The 25,182-nt window shown below is 38.6% G+C and overlaps 1 protein-coding gene across 1 annotated transcript; it reads left to right on the top strand.

The window, feature by feature from the left end:
- Window positions 1-277: 277 nt before the first annotated feature.
- NUDT7 (nudix hydrolase 7) lies at window positions 278-12,541 on the top strand. Its single transcript, XM_015814759.1, has 7 exons — window positions 278-322; window positions 2,398-2,551; window positions 5,388-5,546; window positions 7,832-8,206; window positions 9,031-9,090; window positions 12,002-12,129; window positions 12,530-12,541. Exons 1-4 carry the CDS (start codon window positions 285-287, stop codon window positions 8,201-8,203), a joined length of 723 nt encoding a protein of 240 aa, XP_015670245.1. The 5' UTR covers window positions 278-284; the 3' UTR covers window positions 8,204-8,206; window positions 9,031-9,090; window positions 12,002-12,129; window positions 12,530-12,541.
- Window positions 12,542-25,182: the final 12,641 nt, after the last annotated feature.

Below are 25,182 nucleotides of genomic sequence, written 5' to 3'. Positions count from 1 at the left end.
ATCGATTTCCCTTTTCATATTTGACTCTGCTACAGCCTTGCAAAAATCCAGCCTTGCTTCATTCACAACCAGCTTTACCGGCTTATTCAGGTTGCACTTCCAAGCCCTGGCTTTGAAGTTGACGCCGCCGCACAAGCCTCTTCCCGATTCGCCGCCGGTTCCCCCTTTTGATCCCGCCTCTCAGCCAACCATCCAATAGCGTGGCGGAGGAGCGGCAAGGGCGGGGGGAGGAGCTGTCAATCCACGTCAACAGAGCGAATAGGCGCGCAAGGTCGGAAAGGCAGATGGTAAAGATGGCGGCTGCGGATGGCGAGCCGGGCAGGTAATTATGAACCAAGACTCGCCGCCCGTTTGCGGGGGTTCCTACTTTGTGGACTACGGGTTATGGAGTCCCGGCTCCCTTGGAGGGGGGCCTCGCGGGGCGAGTCTGCTGTAGAAACTAGCAATTGTGTTTATATGTTGTGTTTTATTTGTTTACACCAGGGATAGGGATAGGCAACCTTGGCGCTTTTAGGACTCGTGGACTTCAACTCCCAGAATTCCTGAGCCAGCTATGCTGGCAGGCCATGCTGACTCAGGAATTCTGGGAGTTGAAGTCCACGAGTCATAAAAGCCAAGGTTGCCTATTCCTGGTTTACAGAGACAGACATCACACAGACACACACACAAACACAGAGAGAGTTGTGGGAATTTTCTTTAAGCTGGCACTTTAAGGCTATATTTTTTATTTTATTTTTTCTTCCTTTGGAAATGGAGCTGATAAAATATCAAAATATTTAACATAAGTGTTATATTAAATATAAAACATTTTCAATATTGTCCTTGCTAGCACCAGGATTCTAAGAGCACAGTTTTCCTGATTCTTTAAAAAAAGAAATTGGTTGTTTGAAAGGAGGAGAGAGAAAAAACCTGCAGGCAAGGAAAAGAGATGAGCAGGATACATATTTGTATTCCGGTTTCGCCACTTGAAACAATTGGGTAAGGTCAGAGCAAGTTTGTTTGTTTTTTAAATGGAAGAAGGAAAGACATTAGTAATTGAACATTTACACATAGAGTACTAATGCTGCTTTTTAGGTCTATGAAATTGCAAACACATATACATATGCACATACAGTACAGACGTAATATATAAATATTTTCAAAAGTGGTATTAAAATCTAAGACACCATTAACAGAATAGCCTAAGATCCAATAAGTTTTAATAGTTTATTGCTAAGTAAATGAGATTTTCTTTTCCTGCAGCCTAAACTGCTGAAATGGAGGATTTTTCAGCCTGGGATAATCCCCCAAACCAATTTTGGGATAGACAATAATCCCCTTTTAGTCAAGACTTCAGCTTTTGATGAAAGTTAGCACTTATTTTGTAAAACGCTGATTCTGCACTGTTAGCATTAGACAGCACAGCACAAGGTCATTAGTCTATGCTAAAACTAAGTCTCTTACTGAAGAATGTAATAATCCTAACTCAAAATTAAGTGGTACTTTATTCAAGGCAGGCCATTGCTAAGATTAAACACTATACACAATTCTAAGTGTAAAATGCAAGTAGAGAATAATAAGGACTATTATTAAGTGACTGAATGAGACTCCATGTATGTATTTGTAGTTCTCCATGAGGATTGGGGGCTGTTTAAATTCAAACGGTTTTGTAAATTTATATATTGGCCTTCAAGAACTGTACCCAATTCCATAAAATTGCTTTGGAGTGTATAAGGATGCAAACGTGGCCCTGTATGCAATTCTTGAAAATAATCCTTTTTTCAGCGTCTTTAACTGACTTATTATAATTCAAGTAAGAATCTTTTTTTCCCTCCTCTGATACCCTGTGGAATCAAGTGTGGCAATTATTTTACATTTATTAATCTAAATGATACGTCATCCAGTAAGACCGCAGAAATATTTCATTATTAAACTAAGCTGTAAAACTATCACAGCCATGCTTTTTTCTCATAAAGCAAAGGTCATACTGTTCAATATCATGTGTCTGATTCATATTGCTTTTTTATAATAAATCTTACGGCATTGCAACAGTTTTATTCCATTACCACCAATACTGTCCTGTTTCATTGCAAATTATAGCTTTGGATTATTTTTCTTAATAAATAAATGAAATTATGTTTTCTACTCATTTATTTAATTAGGTTCTCTGTTCTAATTTTACGATTTGTGTGGAGAACAAATCATGCTTTTTAGGTCATGTCTATTCAGAAATATTGAAAATTCAAAAGGGTTCTCCAACTTTTAAGGACCCCTATATGTCTCTGTGTTTGCAGTAAAGGCAATCTATTTGACAATATCATTTTTCATGTTTGTTTTTGCAAAGTTATCATTATCGCAGAGTGACGTTTCTGATTGATTTGTTTTTAATAAAGGTTTTGCTCTTTTTATTTATTCTAGAATGAGCATAAAAGAAAAGGCAAAGCTGCAGTTAAGGAAGCTTGACATTGGAGACAGATTTTCCAGCATTCAATTACCAAAAGCTTCAGTTCTTATCCCATTGATGGTCAAAGATGGAAAGCTGTGTCTTCTTTTCACTGTTAGATCAATGAAGGTATGTAAATATGAAAGCCAAAACTAATTTCACTGTTAATTTGGTGAATATTTTTAGAAGCATATGAAATAAAAAAAACTAAAATAAAAAGAGAGGACAGATGTATAGAAATATATTCAGTCTGGATAAGTAGAGCTAACACTGATAGTGTCTCCTTTTGAGGGAGGGACGCAGTCTCTGTTTAAACTTCCTTATACAGGTAATCCTTGATTTACAACCAAAGTTGGCCCCCAAATTTCCTTTGTTAAGCCAGACAGTTGTTAAGTGAATTCTGCCCCATTTTATGCCACAGTTAAGTGAAATACTGCAGTTATTAAGTTACTAACACGGTTTTTAAATGAATCCAGCTTCCCCATTGACTTTGCTTGCCAGAAGGTCGCAAAAGGTGATCACATGACCCCAGGGCACTGCAATTATCATCAGTATGAGTTGGTGGCTAAGTGTCTGAATTTTGATCACGTGACCCTGGGGTTGCTGCAGTGGTGGTAAGTGTGAAAAATGATCATAACTTACTTTTCTGGGTTCTGCTATAACTTCAAACAGTCACTAAATGAACTGGTGTATGTCAAGGACTACCTGTACTTAAACCTACATTTTATTCTCCCAACAGTGTTCACTTTTCCTTTTACATCACAATAATCCCTTCTGTTTTTCCCCTACTAATAATCAGTCCATCCAATACAGCACTGCCTTTCTTTTCTTACAGCCATTAATTGAAAATTTGATGCAATAAATTTGAAAGTTGGAATATCTGAGGACAGGGGAATGTTTACATCTTGATTTCCCTTGGGTGTTTTTCATCTGTCACCAGCAGCCAAAATAGCAAGAAACTTTAGCAGTAGCAGTAGTCCAAGTAAATATGTTAAATGTATTTGCTAAAGCAAGTTGCTTCTTTAAATCTCCATGAGCTGGAGGAATAGCTTATTTTTTCTGAAGCTTAAAGGGAAAAAAAAACTTTTCTCTATCTTCCCTTTTCTATAATAATTGTGGTCTGCCTTGTTAGATTTTAAATGCTTTGTAATTAACCTGAATCAGAGGTAATTTGGTGTAAGTAGTTAAGGATGTAGTAAACGAGTCAAGACAGAACAAATGCAATCAGACAGGTACACATTCACATACATATCTCTACGCCTATCTGCCATAATTTATGAATAATGCAATTAAATAAATACTAATACTTTAATTCAGATTATTCTTTCTAATGGACCCACATCTTTGATTTTCAGAAACATTTCTGCTGAATTATCTGAGTGTAGAAAATACGATTTTTCTCATGGTTTTTGTATAATGCGTTTTATTGAAAATAATCTTAGGAGAGATTTCATCTTTCACGATGCAAGTGCTTTAACAGTTACTTGCTGATTTATTCTTTTCATCCATTTGGCCCCTACTTTTTTGTTTAGTTGAGCATCTTAGTTTTGTTTGGGACATGTGTATATTGTGCATGTTTATTATTATAACGTGGTTTTGCAATGTGAAACCACTTATGCCCCGCACCCAGTTGTTAGCTCATAATAACTCCCTTAGGATGGAATTCAGAAGTTATGAAAGTCCGTCTGGTTCATGCCTGTGCTTGCTAAGTTCCTATGTTGATGGTATTGATTTTGAATAAAAATGGAAATAAAGAAGAAGATCAAGAGATTGCACAGAACAACTGACCTAATATTTGGATCTTTGTCCTCCCTGTGTGAGACTCGAGTTTATATTTAAAGTGGAAATGAGTGCTATGAAACCCCACAGGATTTATGCATAGCAGTTGCTAAATTTAGTTTGCTGAGCCCATTGATTTCAGTGACTCTTAACTTTGAGTAGTTCTTGATCTAAGCTAGGATTTTATAAGTGCAGCTAGTCTTAAACTGGCATTATGGACTTCTTAAGAGAACTCCCATCTTGGCATGATAATATAATTGGAGCCCAGAGATCTTGTTATCTTGTGACTCCAACTGGATTTTTGTGTGTGATCAATTTGTTTGTTTTCCTGGCTGTCCAAGTCTCTTCTCCAGTACCAGTGTTGAAACATGTTGGTGTTCTTTCCTGTTATGCTTCTTCCAAATCCAACTTTCACAACCTAGAACTGAGGAGAAACTTCCTGACAGTTAGAACAATTAACCAGTGGAACAACCTGCCTCCAGAAGCGGTGAATGTTCCAACACTGGAAGTTTTTAAGAAGAAACTGGACAGCTACTTGTCCAAAATGGTATAGGATTGCCTGCCTGAGCAGGGGGTTGGACTTGATGACCTCCAAGGTCCCTTCCAACTTTACTATTACTATTACTACTACTATTACTACTACTACTACTACTACTACTACTACTACTATTATTATTATTATTATTATTATTATTATTATTATTATTATTATTATTATTATTATCCATAGACTGTCACAGGAAAAAGCATTGCCTGAAGAATACTAATCTTTTTTTTTTGTTTTAGACATATCATAACATTTGCAATATCCTTTTCAAAGCCTTCGTTGCAGCTCTGTTAGGTCCTAGTCTGCAATTAAATTAAATGTTTTATTTAATTTAAGCATTCAATAAAATTAAATTAAAATATTTCTTGACTTTGCTCTTTATGATCAATCCCGAAAGCCATTATTATTAACCAACTTATAAGCACAGCATAAACTGAGAAATGTCAAACTGGGAGAACATGACTGTGGATTTAAAATTGGATGAAGAAACTTCAATGATAATGATAATTACACAGCAAACAATAACATCGGCCTATCCCAGGTTCTTGAAAAGTATTTGATAGGTAAATAAAAATGCCGTATCCAGTCCAAACATCTGACTGACTTCCCCAACCGACCATTTTAATGTTCTAATTCCAGTTGAGAACATCTCCAGGAGAAGTTTGCTTTCCAGGAGGTAGAAGGGATCCAGCAGACACAGATGAAGTTGCCACAGCTCTTCGAGAAGCTGAAGAAGAAGTGGGTCTCCTTCCTGAACAGGTGGAAGTCATCTGTAGACTTGTTCCTGGAATAGATAAAGTAGGTACATGCTGTTGGTTGCGAAGTCGTGTCCGACCCATCCCGACCCCATGGATAATGTTCCTCCAGATTTTCCTGTCCTCTACCATCTTCTGAAGTCCATTTAAGCTCGCTCCTACTGCTTCAGTGACTCCATCCAGCTATCTCATTCTCTGTCATCCCCTTCTTCTAATGCCCTCCATCTTTCCCAGCATCAGGCTCTTCTCCAGTGAGTCCTTCTTTCTCATTTGTGGCCAAAGTATTTGAGTTTCAACTTCAGGATCTGGCCTTCTAAAGAGCAGTCAGGATTGATCTCCTCTAGGATTGACCAGTTTGATCACCTTGCAGCCCAGGGTCTGAAATAGTTCAAAGAAGCTGTAGATTATTTTGAATGTGCCTTAAAAAGGGATACAACAAATTCACTATCTGTAGCCACTAATTAAAATGACAATAGACTTAATCCATTGTATCCACAGTCTATGGAGTTTCTCAGTCACCCAAGTCATAGTTATCCCAAAGATGGTTTTTTTATGAGGCAACTGGACTTTCTTGTTTTTCCGTTGAAGATGTTTTCAGAGCTGAAGAAGCTTCTTGGATGAGAAGCGAAACGTCTTCAAAGAAAAACAAGAAAGTCCAGTTACCTTGTAAAAAAGATCTTTGGCATTGTATTGACAGCATTGACATGAGTCTATGTGTCCTTTAGTGACTTAGGACTCAAATATTTAAACTCTGCCCTCCACCAATTCCAAAAAAAGTCTGCATTACAAATTGCCGGGAAGGCTTGCTCATGTCCTGTAGGTTGCATGGTCACAATCAGGACCTCCTCAGTGGTAGCATCTGAAGTATTCAACTGCTGCTTGAGGGAACCACAGGTGTCTTCCCCCAGGTTGCCTTCTTTAAGGTGAGAGTTGGAAAATCCTATAGTCATCCAGAAACAATCTTTTAGATACATAAGGTACTTTACAAAGAATGAACTCTGTTTTAAGTTTTATAATTATAAGGAATGCAGATCGTCTCTCCCCATTACAGTTGTAAGTTGTGAAAGTTGTAAAGGGCTCATCATGTGACCAACCTGATTTAACCTGGGTTTTTTGTGTGTGTGTGTGGCAGTTGTTAAGTGAGTCATCAGGATTGCTAAATTGAATCGGCAGTCGTTAAGCAATCATTAGGGGGTATTTTGCTGAAAATTGGAAGCAGATGCCCGTTAAAACATCAGAAATTGGAGTCACATGGCCACAGGACATTGCAAACAGCCATAAATGCGGGCCGGTTGCGAAGTAGCCAAAATGCAGTCACATCACTGGGGGGAGGTGGGGGGCAGCCATTGGAATTTTGGAATCAGATTATAAGTACTTTTGGGGGGGGTCCATCATAATGAGCAGTCCGGAACAACATAACAAATTGGGATGTGCAAAATTAATTGACCTGGGAATTCTGGAATGCTCCATTGACCGCCATCCAATGCCATTCCCAGTATTGGGTTACAGTAGTTTTCAGAAATAAATCTTCCACAATGGAAGCTTGTTTCACACCTCAAACCAGAGTTACGAATTTTATACGTCCTTCGTATTATTTAATATATGTTTAGGTAGTACAAGGCTTGTCCCCAGTTGTCTTCAAAAACATTGAGATCCCATTAAGAGTTTTAAAAGTGAAGACTATATTTTTTTATGGTCCCTCGTTCACTATCAAGTTTTGAAGTTTTGTCTCCCTGCTGCAACAGTTACTGCTTCTCAACTTGCCAACGAACTCGGGGAAGGGAGAGAATCAGTTTGGTATGCAGACTTCAAAGACTAAGAAGCCAGACCATGAGATTTAAGGACATTACACCAGATTGAGAGATGCTTTCTCATAATAATATTTTTCCACTTGATTGGGCAACGTGACCTGACCCAGAGGAAGGAAGGAAAATTCAATGCTGGTTTTGTTTTCATAATGTGCCAAATTGGTGTGCTCAATAAAATTTTGCATTAAGAGATTGGAATGTCTTGAACAGGGGTCTTCAAACTTGGCCCTTTTATGACTTGTGGACTTCAGCTCCCAGAATTCCTCAGCCAGCGTGCCTGGCTAAGGAATTCTTGGAGTTGAAGTCCACAAGTCATAAAAGGGCCAAGTTTGAAGACCCCTGGTCTTGAAGATGTTTGCTTGGTTGAGTTCATCAGTCGGAACCATGACATTCGCATTTAGTAAGACCCTAGAGACCCCCCTCCCCCAAATTTATTTAGTAATACGATTAAAGAGAATTGCAAGAGTCCTTCATTGGAAACATTACAGTTTAACTATAACTTTACTTTTCTTCCTTTTAGACTCATTCTATCGTAACTCCAGTTGTGGCCCTCATAGAAGACACTTTTCAAGCCCAACCAAATCCAGAAGAAGTCAGTCATGTGTTCTCAGTGCCGCTGGAATATTTTATACATCCTGGGAAACACAGTTTTCTGCCTTTAAAAAGAAATGGACACGCTCCATATTTGATGCATTTCTTTGAATACAATGACCCAGAGCATCAGGCGTCATTTACCGTGTGGGGATTGACTGCACATTTTGCAGTCTTTGTTGCTGTTGCCATTTATGAGGAGAAACCGACATTTGAAGTTGAATTTGACCTGGATAATTTGAATTCTTCAGCTGAGAAACACTTGATGATGCGCTACGATAATATAAAAAGCAAACTTTGACAGGTAATAATTGTTTCCTCCCCCCCCCCCAAATGTAATTGAAACTCTTGAAGCTATGATCCATGTTTTAGCTGAAATAATTTGGTTACTTTATATTTGCAAATCATGTTGGGGTATATAATTGCAGGAATCTGTTTTTGCCACATTCAATTGAGATATGAAGGTGTTTAATTAAAATTTAAAAATGTGCCATTTTGGGCCACAGTCTCTAATGCTTGGCATTTTATCTTTTTCCACCCCCCCTCTAAATCAAAATGCCAATAGAGCTCATATGGTGGGACTGCGAAGGTAAATAAATCTTTATAGGAGTACACTACCAGTGCAAAAGGTTTTGCACCTTTTATACACATAAAATTCATTTTTACTAGATTTAAAAATATTCTCCCGTGTCTTCATATACCAGGGGTGTCAAGCTCGCCACGTCACATGACGTGTCGCGACATATCACGACTTTTTCCCCGTTGCCGGAGCTGGGGTGGGTGTGGTTTCGGCATGACGCATCCGGCCCTGCCATATACAGATACCTACTAGCCTCTTTAATAGGTCACTATTAAAGGGTAATATTTGAGAAACAGAACTGTCATATGCACAATCTGAGTTGCGCTTCAGGTGGAAGCCTCTTGGTGGAGTTTATCTACTTACTATCTACAGCATCTGTACTTTTAACCACCGTTTTTTTGGTTTGTAAATGATGTCATTACTGTTACTATTCAATGTACCTTTCTTGAAATTAATTATAAAAAAAAAATATTAAAATGCTTTCTAATGATGTTACCTCCTACTGCGTAGGTAAGAGAGAGAAAAAATAAACTTCACCATTTCTCTAGGGATTTGGCTTGGTCAGTGATGCTGCAGAATTAATCATTCACATGGATCAGATATTTTAGGTATGTATGGCCTTGTATTAAGGCACTCTTTCACTTAAAGCATTGCAGTCGTAATTGTTCTATATTTTTTTCATAGCGATATTGGAATCATCGTTGATGGATGTGGTATGTTCATCGCAAGAGACTCTATTACACAACTCAAGATTTCTGCCAATTAAGTCCAGAAGCAGGGGCTTCTTGGTTATGCCTCTGATATTACAGAACTGCCAGTTTTAAAAGCTCCAGGAAGTAATCAGTAGTGTAGCTACTTATATGGATTTTATTTAGAACCCTTAGCATGTGGTTGTTTTTCTTCTAGCCCTTTTTTCGATCTAGAAGTTTAGCTTCTTTTCCTTCAGGAATGGAACATCTAAAACTTTACATCCATTCAAGGTTGAAAGGCAGCTGCTTCTGAAATTTTAGGACTGGCACATGAATGGTGGCGAAGTTTTAAAATTCTGGCTTTTTTCGTAGCCTTGTTTGGCCACTAAATAAATTTGAAGCACCTTCCTTTCTAGTTTTCTTAAGGCTGGGGACAAGAGAGAATTTTGCAGCAGGTTAGAGTAAGTGCTTCTCAACAATATAGGTGAGGGAACACCAGAACGTTCAGCCTATCTACTAGTAGTCTATCTTAAGCATCGTTTACAGCAGTGGTTCTCAACCTATGGGTCGCGACCCCATTTGGGGTCGATCGACCATTTCACGGGGGTCGCCAAGCAAGGCTGTCCGCCATTTTTTTTGTCCGCCATTTTTTTCCCCTTTTCCGGCGGGTGCCTTACCTCCCTTGGGCTGGGCCAGCTGGTGGTCGGCCTGCTCCGTCTCTGCCGCTTGCCAGCTATGCCTCGGCCGGCGCAGGGGGCGGAACCACGCATGCGCGGCGCTCCCGGGCAGGGAAAGTCCTCGACTTACGACCGGTTGGGTAGTCCTCGACTTACGACCGGTTTAGTCCTCGACTTACGACCGGTTTAGTCCTCGACTTACGACCGGTTTAGCCCTCGACTTACAACCGGTTGGGGTCGCGGCATTAAAAAGGTTGAGAACCACTGGTTTATAGGCTTACCCTTGTTAGGAAGCGTCTGCCAGTAAGATTTAAACAATTTCTGGTTGTAAAAGCACAATTTATCCTAGCGTTCTGATAACTTCCCCAGAACTTAGGAGATGGACAGGGTCTCAAATCCAACCTTTTTTAAAAAAAAGAATACTGTTGCAAATGTACACCAGCCTCCTTAATTCCACCTGCACCCTTTCTCCATACTATTTTTCCAATTACAGGTTATGCCAAGAGCCTAAAAAAATGAAGCAGGGGAGGGATAATCCCTCCAGGAGTTGAGAAAATATGTGAGGGAAAAGAGAGTGTTTTTTGGTTGAAAACTGAATTGTAAAAAAGAAGCAAACATCCAGGTAGGGGCTGGAGAGAGCGAGGGAAGGTTCATATAGGAACCTGCCGACGGAGTAGGATTTAACTATTGTAATGACTTCTCTTGTCTACCAAAGTTGTTGCCATAGTAATTTGGTTTGGCTGAGGAATTAAAATGTAAAACCTCTACCCATGGAGCAAGTCACACTGTTTGGAAAGGTTTGGTTTTGCTTTTCCTGGAAGAGGAGGGGAAAAAAAAATAACACCAGGCACTGTATTGTTCTCATTTTGTGAGAAATAACAGGAACATCTTGGCATTAAAAAAAAAAGGGGGGGACTTTGAATTAGGTAAGAGGCATCGCTTTTTGACCTCGGGCTTTTCATAAATATGATAGCAGCATTCGGATATGCACTTCTTCCAGGTTCCCTGATGTAAAGTGTGAATTGACAAGATGTTTCTATCCCCCACCGTATCGCATGAATTTCAAATTATTAATATAAATTAGATCCCAGGGAAGCAGCAGAATTGATTCTTTCTTCTCCAACTCTCTAGTCTAAGAGCACGGTCTGAGGCTAGTAAATCTGGGCTGCAAAATTATGTGTCCAGCAGCCTTCTTGGTTAGTACAGCCCACACTAGGTAGCTGGAACAAAGTCAAATAGCCAGTCCTGGGAGTGGGGGGGGGGGGGGCTTGAGGAATACAAATGGAGCTATGAAAAAGCAAGCAGCATGTTGGAGGAACCATAAGGTCTACAGGCGCATTATATAAAAATACGTTTAAAAAGAACTTAATGAGGCATAATTGTTCAATGAATACATTTTATAGCGTGAAATGTTGACTGTCACCTAGGAAAGAAATGGATCATTATGTCAGAGGTGTAAATGCAACTGGTTTACTGAATGCCATTCTGCTAAGGCTAAAGGTGACCTCCCAAAGCCTTAGATGCAAACTTCAGACACCTGAGCTATGGTATCTTGTTCATTCAACTGTGTTTAAAACAACACAGGTTTATTGTGATTTCTGAATCCAGCAAGACAGGTGAGTCTTTAGATTACCTTGATGGGAATATGTTCTCCAATCTAGGTTTTTGGTTTTTTTTAATTTGCAACATTTATTAAAACAATCCTGGTCTTAACCATGCTGGATCGCACACAGCAATTAAAACCAAACCAAATAATAATAAAATTAATAGTCAATTAGAGATGCAAGAAAAAATGTATGAAGCAATCTCCATCCAATTGAAAAAGGATGGTTCTTTATCAATTCAAGGATGGAAGATGCTTTCTGAGACTCCGTGTGTAGTATATTTCATCATATAAGGGCCACCAAAGAAGGTGTGTCACAAAACCAGTTGTGGAACCACAAACAGCACCTGAAATGGTGCCTGTTAATCACTAGTTTAGAAATACGTGCTTGTGGGTTGAAATGTTGCCACTGTCTCTTTGGAATGTAGGATGTCTCTTCCTTGCTGTTTCTAATTATTATACAGTTTCTAATGTACATAAAAATAGAAGATGTGTCCTGCTGGGCAGATCAAACATCCACCTGTCTAATCCAGCATCCTGTTTTTCACAGTTGGCCAATGCAGATGTTTCCAGGAAGCCCACAAGTGGAGCCTGATGAAGACATTGAACCTTGTTCCCCCTCAACTAACTTTCAGTGGCTTCCTAATTCAGAAGATAAAACTATTGTGGCAAGCAGAAGTTGGTTATTTTCATTTTGTTTCTGTCTAATAAAAATAGTAAAAATTGTAAGAAAACTAAAACAATGTGCTTGGAAATATAGATTAGGAATATGCAGAACCTACTGTTCTAGGCCTCTGTCATATTTTTCTGTGGGTGCTCCATCACTGGAGGTTTTCATGAAGAGATTAGATAGCCATTTGTCCAGAATGGTATAGGGCAAGGGTCTTCAAACTTGGACCTTTTATGACTTGTGGACTTACAACACCCAGAATTCCTCAGCCAGGCACGCTGGCTGAGGAATTCTGGGCGTTGAAGTCCACAAGTCATAAAAGGGCCAAGTTTGAAGACCCCTGGGTTAGGGTCTTCTGCTTGAGCAAGGAGCCTTATTTTTCTATGTTCTATGTTCCTCTCCTCCAAGGAATTCTGGAGATTTTCTGGAAGTCAATCTTCTGATTTAGTGTTCTGAAAGAAAAAAGGACTTATTTTAGAACTGGACCAAGATTACAAGAATACGTACCACCCTTGATGCAAAAGACTATTATCAGCAATGGCCAGATTGATGTGGACCAGAGGAAACATAGTTTGATGTGTTTTGCATGCATTTAATTTTCTTTTGGCTTGGGTTTGCTTCTACCTGACTAATGTTAGGATTAGCTTTGGGATGTGCCTGTGCACAAATTAATGAACTTGGCTGGAGTTGAAATAAGATTGAAGTGACAGTGCGTTGTGTTTCTCCTCTTCGAATGCTTGGAGCATCGCCTTGTAAAAAAATTATTTCTTGAGCGGGTTCTTCCGATCTGTCACGCATAAAAGTGTGCGGGGTCTCTAGTGCTACCTGAGCTTGCTTGTTTCCTTGCAAATGTTTCATTATCCAACCAGGTAACATCATCAGTGCTCACGATGTTACCTGTTGATGCTACCTGGCTGGATAATGAAACTTCTGAAAGAAAGCAAACAACAGTTTGAACTCTACAGTTCAACCCTGAGCTATAAATATTCTCTTCTATTGGTGCACGTGTGTGTCCCCTGCCTCCAGCTGGTTATTAAGTCATGTTAAACCCTTCTATTCTAAAAAAAAGGTTAGAGTTAATTGGGTGGGAGGGACTTCGAAGGACAATTATATGTTCCTAAGACTACGAATGTTTTTTTTTAAATTTATTTTCTAAGTTGTCCCATCTCACTTCTGTAACAGTTTGCAAGTCCTGTTTTTATTCTTGGAATGGAAAGCGATAGGGGCCCATAACCTAATGAAGGGCCACAGGAGACTTCTGGGGCACATTATTGAAAGATGAGAGGGGGACACCTTTTTCAGACAGATAAAAGTTTTAATGGTATGAGTTTGGTGCAGTATAAAAGTGCAGGATAGCGTTATACGTTTCTGGAGGGTCCTGGGCCAATTGTGATCCCGTCAGCCCACCCTTCTTCCAGAACATGGGAAATTGAAAAGGCAGACTTTAGTAATTTCCGATAATACCCCGGAGTAAAACAGTATGTTGGGATTTTAAAATGACAGAATGGCAACTTAAACTGCCAAGTTCTCTCAACATCAATTCTGCATTGTTAGTTTTAAGGCACTGGGTTAATACATTATTATTTGCTTAACATATTTTTATTTGTTTAATGCATTTTATTTGCTTGAGCAGGTAAGGAACAGTTATAGACTCTTCTCTCTGTGCTTTGAATTATTTACACTTTGCTGCTTTTAATGTTTGACCCTCCTTTTTTTTTTTTTGCCTGCTACGTTATAAATGAAATCGTGTTCCAGTGACCTTCATTGCATGTTGCTATGGAGCTGCGTTTTGTTTTGAATAACATTTTAAAAATAGAATGTGTAATTCAATAATAATATTTTCTACTTATTTCTTCCATTTTTATTATCACTCAGCAAGTGATTCTGGGTCTCTATACAGAGAGCTGAAAGCAACACAGTGCAAGTCAGATGATGATGATGATGATGATGATGATGATGAAATGTAAAATATGTAAATTATCCACTAGTAAAGCATTGTATTGCCTGCAGATATGGATTTGAAATTATATAGGACATGTCAATTCTTTTGCACAAAAAAAAAGAGATTTTCACTGTAAAATTGCTATTAACATTCTCTCCATTACCTCAAAAAATTATTCACATGCTTCTTTTTGTTTTTTTAGGAACCAAGGAATTCAAAATTAATTAGTACAGATTGCCCGTCTTTGCTTATTGCAATAAGCCGCATTTTAACTAAGATTGAGATCTCTGTCCTGATTCGTTGATAGCATTAAGCTACATTGACACGGTGCAGGAATATCAAAAACGAATAATACACATAGAATAATATAGAAACAATACCACTCCGAGGGAGTAGGCTTTGAATCACAGTTTGTACAACAAACCCTAGTAGTCTAGTTTGCACGTAAGGCTCAACACTGGCGTCATATGCCTTAATAAGCCAAAAGGTAGCTTAATTGCAATTCTGTGTTTTTAAGGCACTGAAAAAGACAAGCTGATCAGATTTAGCTTTCAAAGGGTAACTTTTCTGTCTTTAGTCGCTGTAATATTAAACAACACTAACATAAACCCTAAGAAAATTAAATATATATATTAAAGGGAAAAAAACATATATATCAGAGAGGGGAAAGTAGTCTCAGCTGAACCTTAAAGACTTGGGAAATAGTGATATTGGAAGTAATCAACCCCACTTTCTTTCAGCATTATATTAAATGAAAGCACTAGGCTGAGGCTTATTACCACTGTTTGGAGAAAGTGGTACAGGCTGTTGTTGTTTTTTTCATGCTCATCTTATGCTAACCTTTTGGACTCGGGTAGAAGAATGTGTGCAGGATTCTAGTCTGGTTGTGGACTCAGTGATATTTCCTTCCTGATGTTGCCATGACAACTACATCTCTTAAACCATCACATTGTACAGCATGCTCCTTTAGCAAGCAAGGAACAGAGACATTGGGTGCCCACCAATCTTTAATGTTGGGGAAGAACGCAGGCAGTGGATTTGATTACTATTGTAGTGTTTTCCACAAAGATTCCTGCGTGTTAGTGTTTTCCATAATGATTCTGAACTTGGTGTAGAGGTACTTAAGGACCGAGTTAAGCATTTTAAAGCAAATTTACTTTAAACAAGGGACAGCTTTATTCCCATCTGCAAAAGAGACTTTCCAAATCAGCTTCAAAAAGGGGGATAATTACTGGGGGGGGGAGGCTTTTTTTTTTGGAAGCCATAGCATTTAACTTATGGCATGACTAAAAATTTTATTCTCTGCCATTTGTCAGATGAGCGTTGGGGAACGAATACCCTACACAACCATGTAGTGAATGAGGTCAAAACATAATTGGTGATTTTGCAAACTGTTACTGACCACATTATTTTTTTCCCTCTAAAACACCATCCACTTAATTTTATTTCATGTGGAAACTGTTGCAAAAGTTCCATCTTCTATGTTCCGAATTAATTATTGAAGAAGCCTGACAGACTCCCAGATTTTTTTATTTTTTGCATTTCATAACATTTGGATAGACTTTTATCTTTAGGGAATATATGCGGATACAAATGGATATGCATTACCAGCAACAAAAACTTCAGCTGGGCATGTAGTCCAGGAACTGAGCTTTGAGGCTTTCTTGTCTGTAATCCAAATATGCACGCATTAATGTTACAGAACTAGGTAGCACGCATTTCATACTACAGTTGGCAGAGTTTATTGTAGATCGTTGAGATAGAAAGAACAAAGGAAGAACTTCATTACCAGCCAGGAAATGCTGATAACTGAGAGCAGACGTGCAAGAAATAAGTTATTTTGCAGTAGACGCTAAAGCAGGGGGTCTTCAAACTTGGCCCTTTTATGACTTGTGGACTTCAACTCCCAGAATTCCTCAGCCAGAACTGTGTATTTTATGCATGCTACAGGTAGAGGTGCGTGGTGCATCAGGTCATGTCATCACAAATGCAAGTGATGACATCTGCTCAGTTGGGCTGATTGCTGACCAGGAGGTCTTTTGGTCTTTCGGTTTCCTTCTTAGGTTTTTGATTGTCTGTTTTGAATGGTATGTAGATGTTGTTTACCTCTGTGTCTATTGATGGCTGACTTTTTCTGAGTGCCAAGCTTCCAGGGATTCTGTAGCACTTTTGAACTTGGCTTGGTCTAGAAGTTCACACTCTCCCAGTTAAACCTATGGTGAAGTTTGTCCATGTATTGTGCATTTAAGGAGTTCTTATCTTCCGACTGCTAGTTGGTGTTGGATGTGTGGAGCACATAGATTCAATAAATAAAGGCTCCTTGTAAATATCCTGTTTCCCCCCCAGTTATCTCCTAGAACTGAGCTATGGGTTTGTTCATGGAATCCTGCTGTTCTTTAATACAGTGAAGGACTCTTATTTCATTCCAGTGATAAAATAAGAGTCAGTTACTTGACATGATGGACCTTTCGCTACACTGAACTGAGTGTAGCACTGTCTTGGTAGAAAAAAATGGCTATGCTCATATTGTGCCTTAAGCCATAATGTACATTTTTTGGTCTTGGAATTATATCAACCAGTCACTGAATGTTTAAAACTATGTTTTAGGGCTCAATGTAATTTGTGAAAATAGCTTTACCTTATATCCCACTTACAATAAAACATAAGAAGATAGAATGATTTGGGGAATGTTCTCCCAACTTGACATATATGTTTTAAGTTCTTCTTATCTAAGCTTATAAGAAGTGGCCTAGAGAATATTGATAATTAGACCTAAGTTTAAAAGGATGCAATTCATCAACACCTTTAGCCAGAAGCAGAAGAACCCAAAGTGGTGAACTCAAATTATGAGTTTGAGGCAAGGGGTGACCTTTTTAAAAAAGAAAAAAGAAAAAAATATGATAGCCCTTCTTTTGATATTTTTTACGATGCTATTTTGATGATTCGTCCAGTAGTGAAAGTCAATATCAATATCAATCAGAATAGAGCTAGAAGGGACCTTGGTGGTCTTCTAGTCCAGCCACCTGCTCAAGCAGGAGATCCTATACTCTTTCAAAAGGCTGTCTGGTCTTTTCTTAAAAACTTCCAGCAATGAAGCACCTACAGCTTCTAAAGGGATGCTGTTCCACTGGTTAATTGTCCTCACTGTTAGGAAGTCCTCACTGTTGGTTCTAAGTTGCTTGATAGTCTAGGTCTCTTGATATTCCGATGGGCAAAGAATGTTTTATTTGAAACTATCAAGTGGAATTGTCTGAATTAAATGTCCTTTACCTTGGTGATATTTTTTTTATTCTTTCCCAGCTGAAAAAAGTACATTGCCTATTTAACTACTCTTGGTTAGTGTAATGAACTCCACTTTAAAGTTTTATCATCCGTAGTCTTAGAAAGTACCGTAATATTCCATAGGACTTTAAGTCCAGACTTGTATATTTGGTAAAGTATAAATTGAGATTTAATGATTCTTTATTGTACTGTTTATTTTCTCCAAGACATTTGTGCCACCTATATTGCCCTGTTATGGGCTAGTAGAACTGACCCATTATCTATTGATTTGAATGCAGTTAACACATTCAAAATGTTCCTCTGAGCATGGCCAAATTTTGTACTATTTCTTGTAGAAATGATCCTTTCAGATTTGGCCCAGTTCTGATCTAACTGGGGCCCAAGTGTTATTTGGCTTATGCCAATATGCTCATATTTCTTCTTTATTACTTGTTACTTATTTATTCGTATACCTCCTTTATTTTTACAAACAACTCAAGGTGGTGAAGATATCCAACACACCTCTTACGATCTTACCCACAACAACAAATTTGTTAGCTGGGCTGGGCTGAGAGTGAGTGACTGGCCCCACTTTTATGCCTCTAAGAGGGACTAGAACTCACGGACTCCTGGTGTTTGAGCAAAAGTCACCCAGCTGATTTGGGTGCCTAAGTGGGACTAGAACTCACCGTTTCCTAGTTTCTAGACTGGTGCCTTCCCCACTAAACTAATCTGGTTCTCTTTTTTCATTTTGGCCTATTTTACTTTGTTCTGGGCACAGAGATTTCTCGAGCAAACCCCAATTTTGTCAGTGATGAAACCTGCACTATGATACCATGATACAAAGTCTACTCGCTACATATTTGTGTGCAACATTGTGATGGATGCTTTGTATTACAAGGTTGCAATGTAAATTTCATTATCCATCCCATGTAGACACAAGATAGAAGCCCGCGATTGACCAAAAACTATAACAAACTGTGTTATGTGGGTTTGTGTAAGTCTATTCACATTTGCACACATACACATATCTATTTGGCATGTGTATAATTTCCATACACAATAGCCATCGCCATAGTCTTCCTGTTTTTCAGCCTTCTTTCAGAGCTGACATGTTCCATTAAAACCCTGAAATGCAACGTAAGTGATAATGACACAAAACCTCTTACATTAAACACTGCATGGTTTTCTTTTTTTAACTGCGAAAAGAGAAAAATGTAATGACATTAGACGATTAAAGACGACCAATGGAAGCGTGCTAATGAAGCACCCAACATGGACAAAGCAAGTTCAAGTAAGTGTCTTGAAGCCTGGCTGTTTCACTCATAAGCTGAATCTGTTTCAAGCGAAATTCTATCCTGATATAGAAAACTAAAAATAATGTGTAGTCTCTAGACTTTATATAATCCATTCCAATCCTTTTTCTCATGCTGAGGGGCACATTATTTTAATGGGCACTAGCAATTGAGTCCTTTGGATATTGAATTCCTTTTCTTCTGTAGGATTAATGCATTTGCACACACACACACACACACTCTAAACACAAAACTCCGTTAAAGTAAGTAATGCCAGCAAGACTGTTTCAGAGATGGAATTGATCAGTGATGTCAAGTGAGAGCTTAAATTTCCCAGACACTAAATTTATATATACACAGAAGAATCAAATAATTTACCCCCAGTAAACTTGCCATATTTTCTGCATGAGTGTTGAGTGTTAAGAATGGCAACAAATGGACTATGTCTGCATATGTTTCAGGAATACTAAACAAGGCAAAACACTTCGGAACGGATAGAATCCAAGGAATAAAACCATTTATTTCTCTAGCGAAGTTGCACCAGAGACGCCAGTAGATAAAATTTTGGTTTAGAGTCAATTGCTTCCCGCTGTTCAGCGAAGAGAAGTGTTCCTCTTATGTTTATTATCTTCATCTCTTTTACAAGCTAGCTTACAATCTCCCTAGAACTTTGAAGTCAATATAATACCAAGGGGGAAAAAAACTGGATTATTCCAAGATTGGTGTTTAGAATTCAATGAGTGAAACCTCCAAGAAGTGTCCCTGTAATATATACTCCTCGTAAGACCATTTTTATTGTTGTTTTGTACTATTTATTGCTCAATGAACATTGGCCTCTGCTTGGGAATTTCTCGCCCACTAAGAACTTCTACTGGGGGAAAAAGTACTTCTATAATTCAGAGAGCTTCTTGGCTGATATAAAAAAACTCAAGAAGGTTGGACTTTGTTAACATGGAAGACCAACAAGGTGGCCCAAGGATTTAAGCAACACTGCAGATTAGGCTGGATGTTGAAAAAAAAAAAGCATCCTAGAATTAAGCTATTTCTGTGCAATCGCCAAGAAAGCTACGTGGATGCATCTCCATGTGCCAATTTCATCTCAGAGCTGATTTTACTATTATTGACACTGTCCCCTTGGGTAGAGTGCTGTTTTGTTAGCTATTATGGTGGAGACTTTTTTTTCCAGTATCTATAGGATGACACATAAATAATGTATAAATCCAACCTGCCTAAACCTTTTATGCACAATCTGCACCGTCACGCTTAGACCTCAGGCAACAGCAGAAAAACAGAAAAATGACTTGGTTAAATAAGCTATAGTGTCTTCTATGTTTTGAAATGAGGGAGGCAAAATCATTTGCAAGATGAACAATACCAGTCTGAGCTTTTAATATTCCCCCTCAACAGTTCTGGCAAAATCCCACCAAAATTAAACTCGGGACTAAAGTAAACCAGGGATCTTTTTTGCCCTATCCAGACTGCATTAAAGCTGGGCACAGCTTTTGGCAGAGAAATTACATTATCCTGAGGGAAGGAGAGATTGTTTTCTAGGACAAAACTCGTCCTTAGAGGCAAGAGAAGCACCATTCCTGGGAATTTCTCACCTGAGAATGGAAGAGAATGAAGATGTGAGAAGACCAGGAGACTGCAGGCAGATGGAGAATCATACGCTGAAAAATCTGATAACTCACTAAGCACAAGAACAGAATAACAGAGTTGGAAGGGACTTTGGAGGTCTTCTAGTCCAACTCCCCACTCAGGCAGGAAAGCCTGTACCATTTCAGACAAATGGCTGTCCAATCTCTTCTTAAAAACTTCCAGTGTTGGAGCATTCACAACTTTGGAGGCAAGTCGTTCCACTGATTAATTGTTCTAAGTGTCAGGAAATTTCTCCTTAGTTCTAGGTTGCTTCCATCCATTGCTTCTTGTCCTGCCTTCAGATGCTTTGGAGAATAGCTTGACTCCCTCTTCTTTGTGGCAACTCCTGAGATATTGGAACACTGCCTTCATGTCACACACACCCAGTCCTTCTCTTCATTAAACTAGACATACCCAATTCCAGCAACCGTTCTTTATATGTTTTAGCCTCTAGTCCTCTGATCATCTTTGTTGCTCTTCTTTGCACTCTTTCTAGTCTCAACATCTTTTTTACATCATGGTGACAAAAACTGGATGCAGTATTCCTAGTGTGGCCTTACCAAGGCCTTATAAAGTGGTATTAACACTTCATGTGATCTTGATTCTAATCCTCTGTTAATGCAGCCTAAAATTGCATCCAAGAACAGTATACATTATTTTTTCCCCTAAACCCTCTTTACCTTTAAAATAATTTCTAAAGCAAATTCTCCTTCTTCAAATGGAGTGAGAGCAAGTAGAAAACCAGAGTGTGTGAGTGAATGCATTGTGTATCTCTTCCACTGAAAGGAGAACCCGTTTTCACTCCAAAGTACATTATTATGTTTTGTGTGTGTGTGTGTGCTGGAAAAGAAAATACAGCTCTGAGTAGAGTCTCTAAACAGAAAATTGCTTCATTACAGTCATGATTCATACTGACTTCTGGAGACAAGGGGGGGAAAGAGCTTTGAGTAAAGTTGGCAGAGAAGAGGAAGGAAGGAAAACAATTATCTTAAATTGTGAATAAGCTTTTTGAGTGACAAGATTGCTTGATATGGAAAATTGGCGTAGAGAAGTTTTCATGCCTCTCCTTTGCTGATTCACTTTTCGAAACGAAGACAAGCCATTGGGAAACAGATCCCTTAAATGAATGATAAGGGATTGTAATTTCACCAGTAGAAATACAAAATTCTCAAGTATGAGAAATTGAACACTGGGGCCACCACTTACCTCAAAAGGTGATAGGTTACCCTTGATTAGATGGGCTCAAGGAGATGCTAGGTAGATATTTTTCCAAGATTCTTTCAATTGGATTCCAGCAGTGACGACGGGATGCTGGCTTAAATAATCCTTTCCAGCAGGACAATTCCACAATTCTATAAACAGACAAAATTCTACAACAGACAAAAATAGCACAATCAAACTTTCAGAGCACCAGGGACTCCAGAGACTAAAATAGTTCAGATGTTCCATACTTTATTTATTTGCTTATTTTACCTGGTATTAGGAATATTTTTTATGATATCAAAAGGAATTGCTGGACCATGTAATCAACAAAATGTACAGAAAGAATCAAGACTCTTGTTTGTGGGATCCTTGGCAGTCTCTGAGCTTAGTTGTTTTCTTGCAGATGTTTCCTTACCCAACTAGTAACATCATCAGTGTTAGAAGGCAGTGAGGTTTGCTCTCTGTTTACATACAATGTAATGTAATGTGGGTAGGAAACTGGTTCCTTGATTCCTTGTACATAAACAGAAGGCAGATCCCATTCCCGTCTAGCCTTGATGAAGTTACCTGGTTGGGTAATGAAGCATCTGCAAGAAAACAATCAAGCTCAGACACCACCATAAAGGACCCCATAAACAAGAGTCTTGATTCTTTCTGTACATTTTGTAGACTACATGGTCCAGCAATTCCTTTTGATATCATAAAAACATTCCTAATACCAGGCAAAAATAAGCAAATAAAGTATGGAATGGGGTACATCTGAACCCCATTCAGATGGGGTACATCTGAATCCCTAGCTACCAATATTCTCTTCTGTTTGGATTCTTGTTTATTCCTAAGCCTTAAGCATATTCATTTCAAGAATGCATCTGAGCCAAATTAATTCATATTGCTGTGTTTTTTTTTCCAAAGTTCACAAAAACATTGAATTGCTGACATGTCCACTCCTTCCTGCATTTTCAATTTGCCTTCCTCACCTGCCTTTGTGATGTCACAATGCAGCCAAGCTAATTAGTTTCCTAGTGGTATTGTATCATCCCATCCACTGTTTGTGATTTGAAATTGGCTGCTATTACCCCTGAGATTAAAGCAAAACAGAGATTGAAGCAACAGTTAGAGAAGAAAACACCAGTAAAATAGCACCATCCTAGGGAAGCAATTTTTGCCTTTTATATTTTTATATTTAAGGTAGACTTCAGAAAATCTGTATAGGTGACTATTCAGTGCAGCCTTGTCTAAGGACAATTTTCTACAATATAATTTAGATTTAAAGAAAAGCAGATGGGAAATAAGATTTATTATTTAGGTGGCCAACGTTTGGTGAATGTCACCTCTATTTGGCCCTTTTCTGTACTTACGTTATGAGATTAAATTACTTATTTTTTGTTAACTGAACTGAACCTCTTTTAGGACTTACACTGCAGTGATTGCGTCTTTTTGAAATAAGCAGAAAGTGGGGGGGGGAGCAAACTGGACGTTTTGGTTGGAGGGACAAAAAAAAGGAGATGGAAAATCACATTTTATCTTAGCAGCTCAGATTCCTACTACTGGTTTAGACAACAAATAGTTTCATTAAAAAAAAACTTTATGTACTGCTTAAAATTCTAAATGTCTGTTCAACTGACATGTTTCACTGAAAATCAATTATCTGTGAACTAGCCTGATAGCCACCAAGAGAAGTAAATCAGAACTTAGATATCATGGGGAAAAAGGACTTCTTTGTCTTCTTTCATTATTGACAATTTGCTAAGCTGTAATATGGCTTATTGATTGGGAGTATTGTATGGTGTCAAGCCAGAAAGATAGATGGTAAATAGATAGATAGATAGATAGATAGATAGATAGATAGATAGATAGATAGATAGATAGATAGATAGATAGATAGATAGATAGATAGATAGATAGATAGATAGATAGATTTTATGAACTATTTTTTTTTTACAATTTAGCTTAGGGCCCATGATCCTTTTCCAAAGTTGATGACCAGCCACCTGAAGTGCAGGTTCTCATCTTCTCAACAGCTTTTCTTCTCCATAATTCAGAGCCCCCCAAATCCAGGCTGCATTAGATGGAAAGAGAAGTCCAACCAAGCTTCTCTTGAATCCAGCTTGACTCTTGGGTGACTTCATGAACACGTCCATGTTGTTTCCTTGGCTACAAATAAGTAGTTTGATTTAGAATTTCTTAGTCTCTTCCATCTAAGTACTACAAGGCCCAATCTTGTTTAGTCTTTGGAGATTAAATTAAGTCAAATCCTGCTTTTTAAAAAATGGAGGGGACCCACTTTTAGACATTGGATTTGTTTGTTCACATGGTGTTCTCTAGGGTTACGTTTCTCAATTGTTTTCAGATTTTGTTTTTCCCACAAATTTGAGAGAGTCTGCTGGCATATGACTTTCCTCTGGAGTACTTTCCATTTTCCACACTAAGCACCGCTTAATTGGGAGACATTGCTTCTGAAAAGGATTTGATGGGTTGTTATTCTTTTGTCAGCAACATCATTTCTTTTTGCTAGCAAAGGAACCTATTAGGTGGAAGATGGATGGAGGGCTACTGGAGAAGACCTCATCAGATCCATGCCAAAATGCTCAGATACTTCTGATGCAACTGAAATGGTCAACCAATTTGAAATTCCCTGACAGGTGTGTCAAAAAAACCTCCAATCCACCAGCTACAATGGTGGAATTGAAGCTATGGGTCACAGCTTCGACTCTACTGTTGTAACACCCATATTGAGTTTGGACCATACAGAAAAGCAGGCAGAATAAATGCTATTTTTAGGAGCATTTTTCTCTCAATCTCCCTGCCCCGAGTTTATTTCTGAAACATAACCTCAGAAAAGATCCATATGTGTAGCATTTCTGGTTTTTAGCCAGGCAACTAGAGTTGAGAAAAAGACAATTTAAAATGCCTTTTGGTATCACTTCCTCTAGCAAGCTCTAGTTTATCTGAGAGCCTTTTTCTAAAAAAAAAAAAATCAGGACAAATTAGAACAAGGTATCTTTTCTGAGACTCCGACAGATGTTAGGATTTTATACATGGTGATTAAGCCATACCTGCATCTGAGAGTTTTCATGAAAAACAACAATAACCCAGCATCAGTGAGGGGAAAAAAGACAATTGCAGGGACGTTTCATGTGAAACAATGGAATTTAATTGGGGCAGTGGGTTCAGAGGTATTCAGAAGATTGCATTTCTTCTCCATGTTATTAAGGATGATTTAGGGTTTTTTTAGCTCCCTGTTTATGCCACCACCGTGGCTGGAAGCACAGTCTACAGCCCATGGCAATGTCTGAACCTCACCAAATGTGATGTATTCCAGGCTTAAGTCAGGGTGCGAGCCCACTTCCAAAGTTCAGTAACAGGATGTTTCCATAGAAATCCATAAATACCTGCATCCTTTTGCTCAGCATCCAGAATCAGGTTTGGTCTAGTCAGACAACCTCAGATAACTTTCTTCCAAATGCTTTGAGAGAAACAGGAGGATTATTTTATTTTATTTTATTTTTTTAGTTCTTGTTAAAAGCAGCCTTAGAATGTCATGCAAACCTAGCTCAGGGTGGCTTACTCCATGAACCATGAGTCGTTCAATATGGATCCACTTTGCATGAGTGAGCAAAGTGGAGGGTTGTAAACCCCGGCTTATGTTTTGTGCAAGCCTAATCATTGTAGCTTGCAGAACAAACCATGGCTCCTGGCAGCGTGCCAACCCTAAGCCTCCT

This window comes from Protobothrops mucrosquamatus, unplaced genomic scaffold (assembly GCF_001527695.2).
Source record: "Protobothrops mucrosquamatus isolate PMUCROS unplaced genomic scaffold, P.Mucros_1.0 scaffold281, whole genome shotgun sequence".
Classification (NCBI taxonomy): domain Eukaryota; kingdom Metazoa; phylum Chordata; class Lepidosauria; order Squamata; family Viperidae; genus Protobothrops; species Protobothrops mucrosquamatus.
Note: the sequence above shows the minus strand (reverse complement) of the source record. Positions and strands in the feature narration are given on the sequence as shown.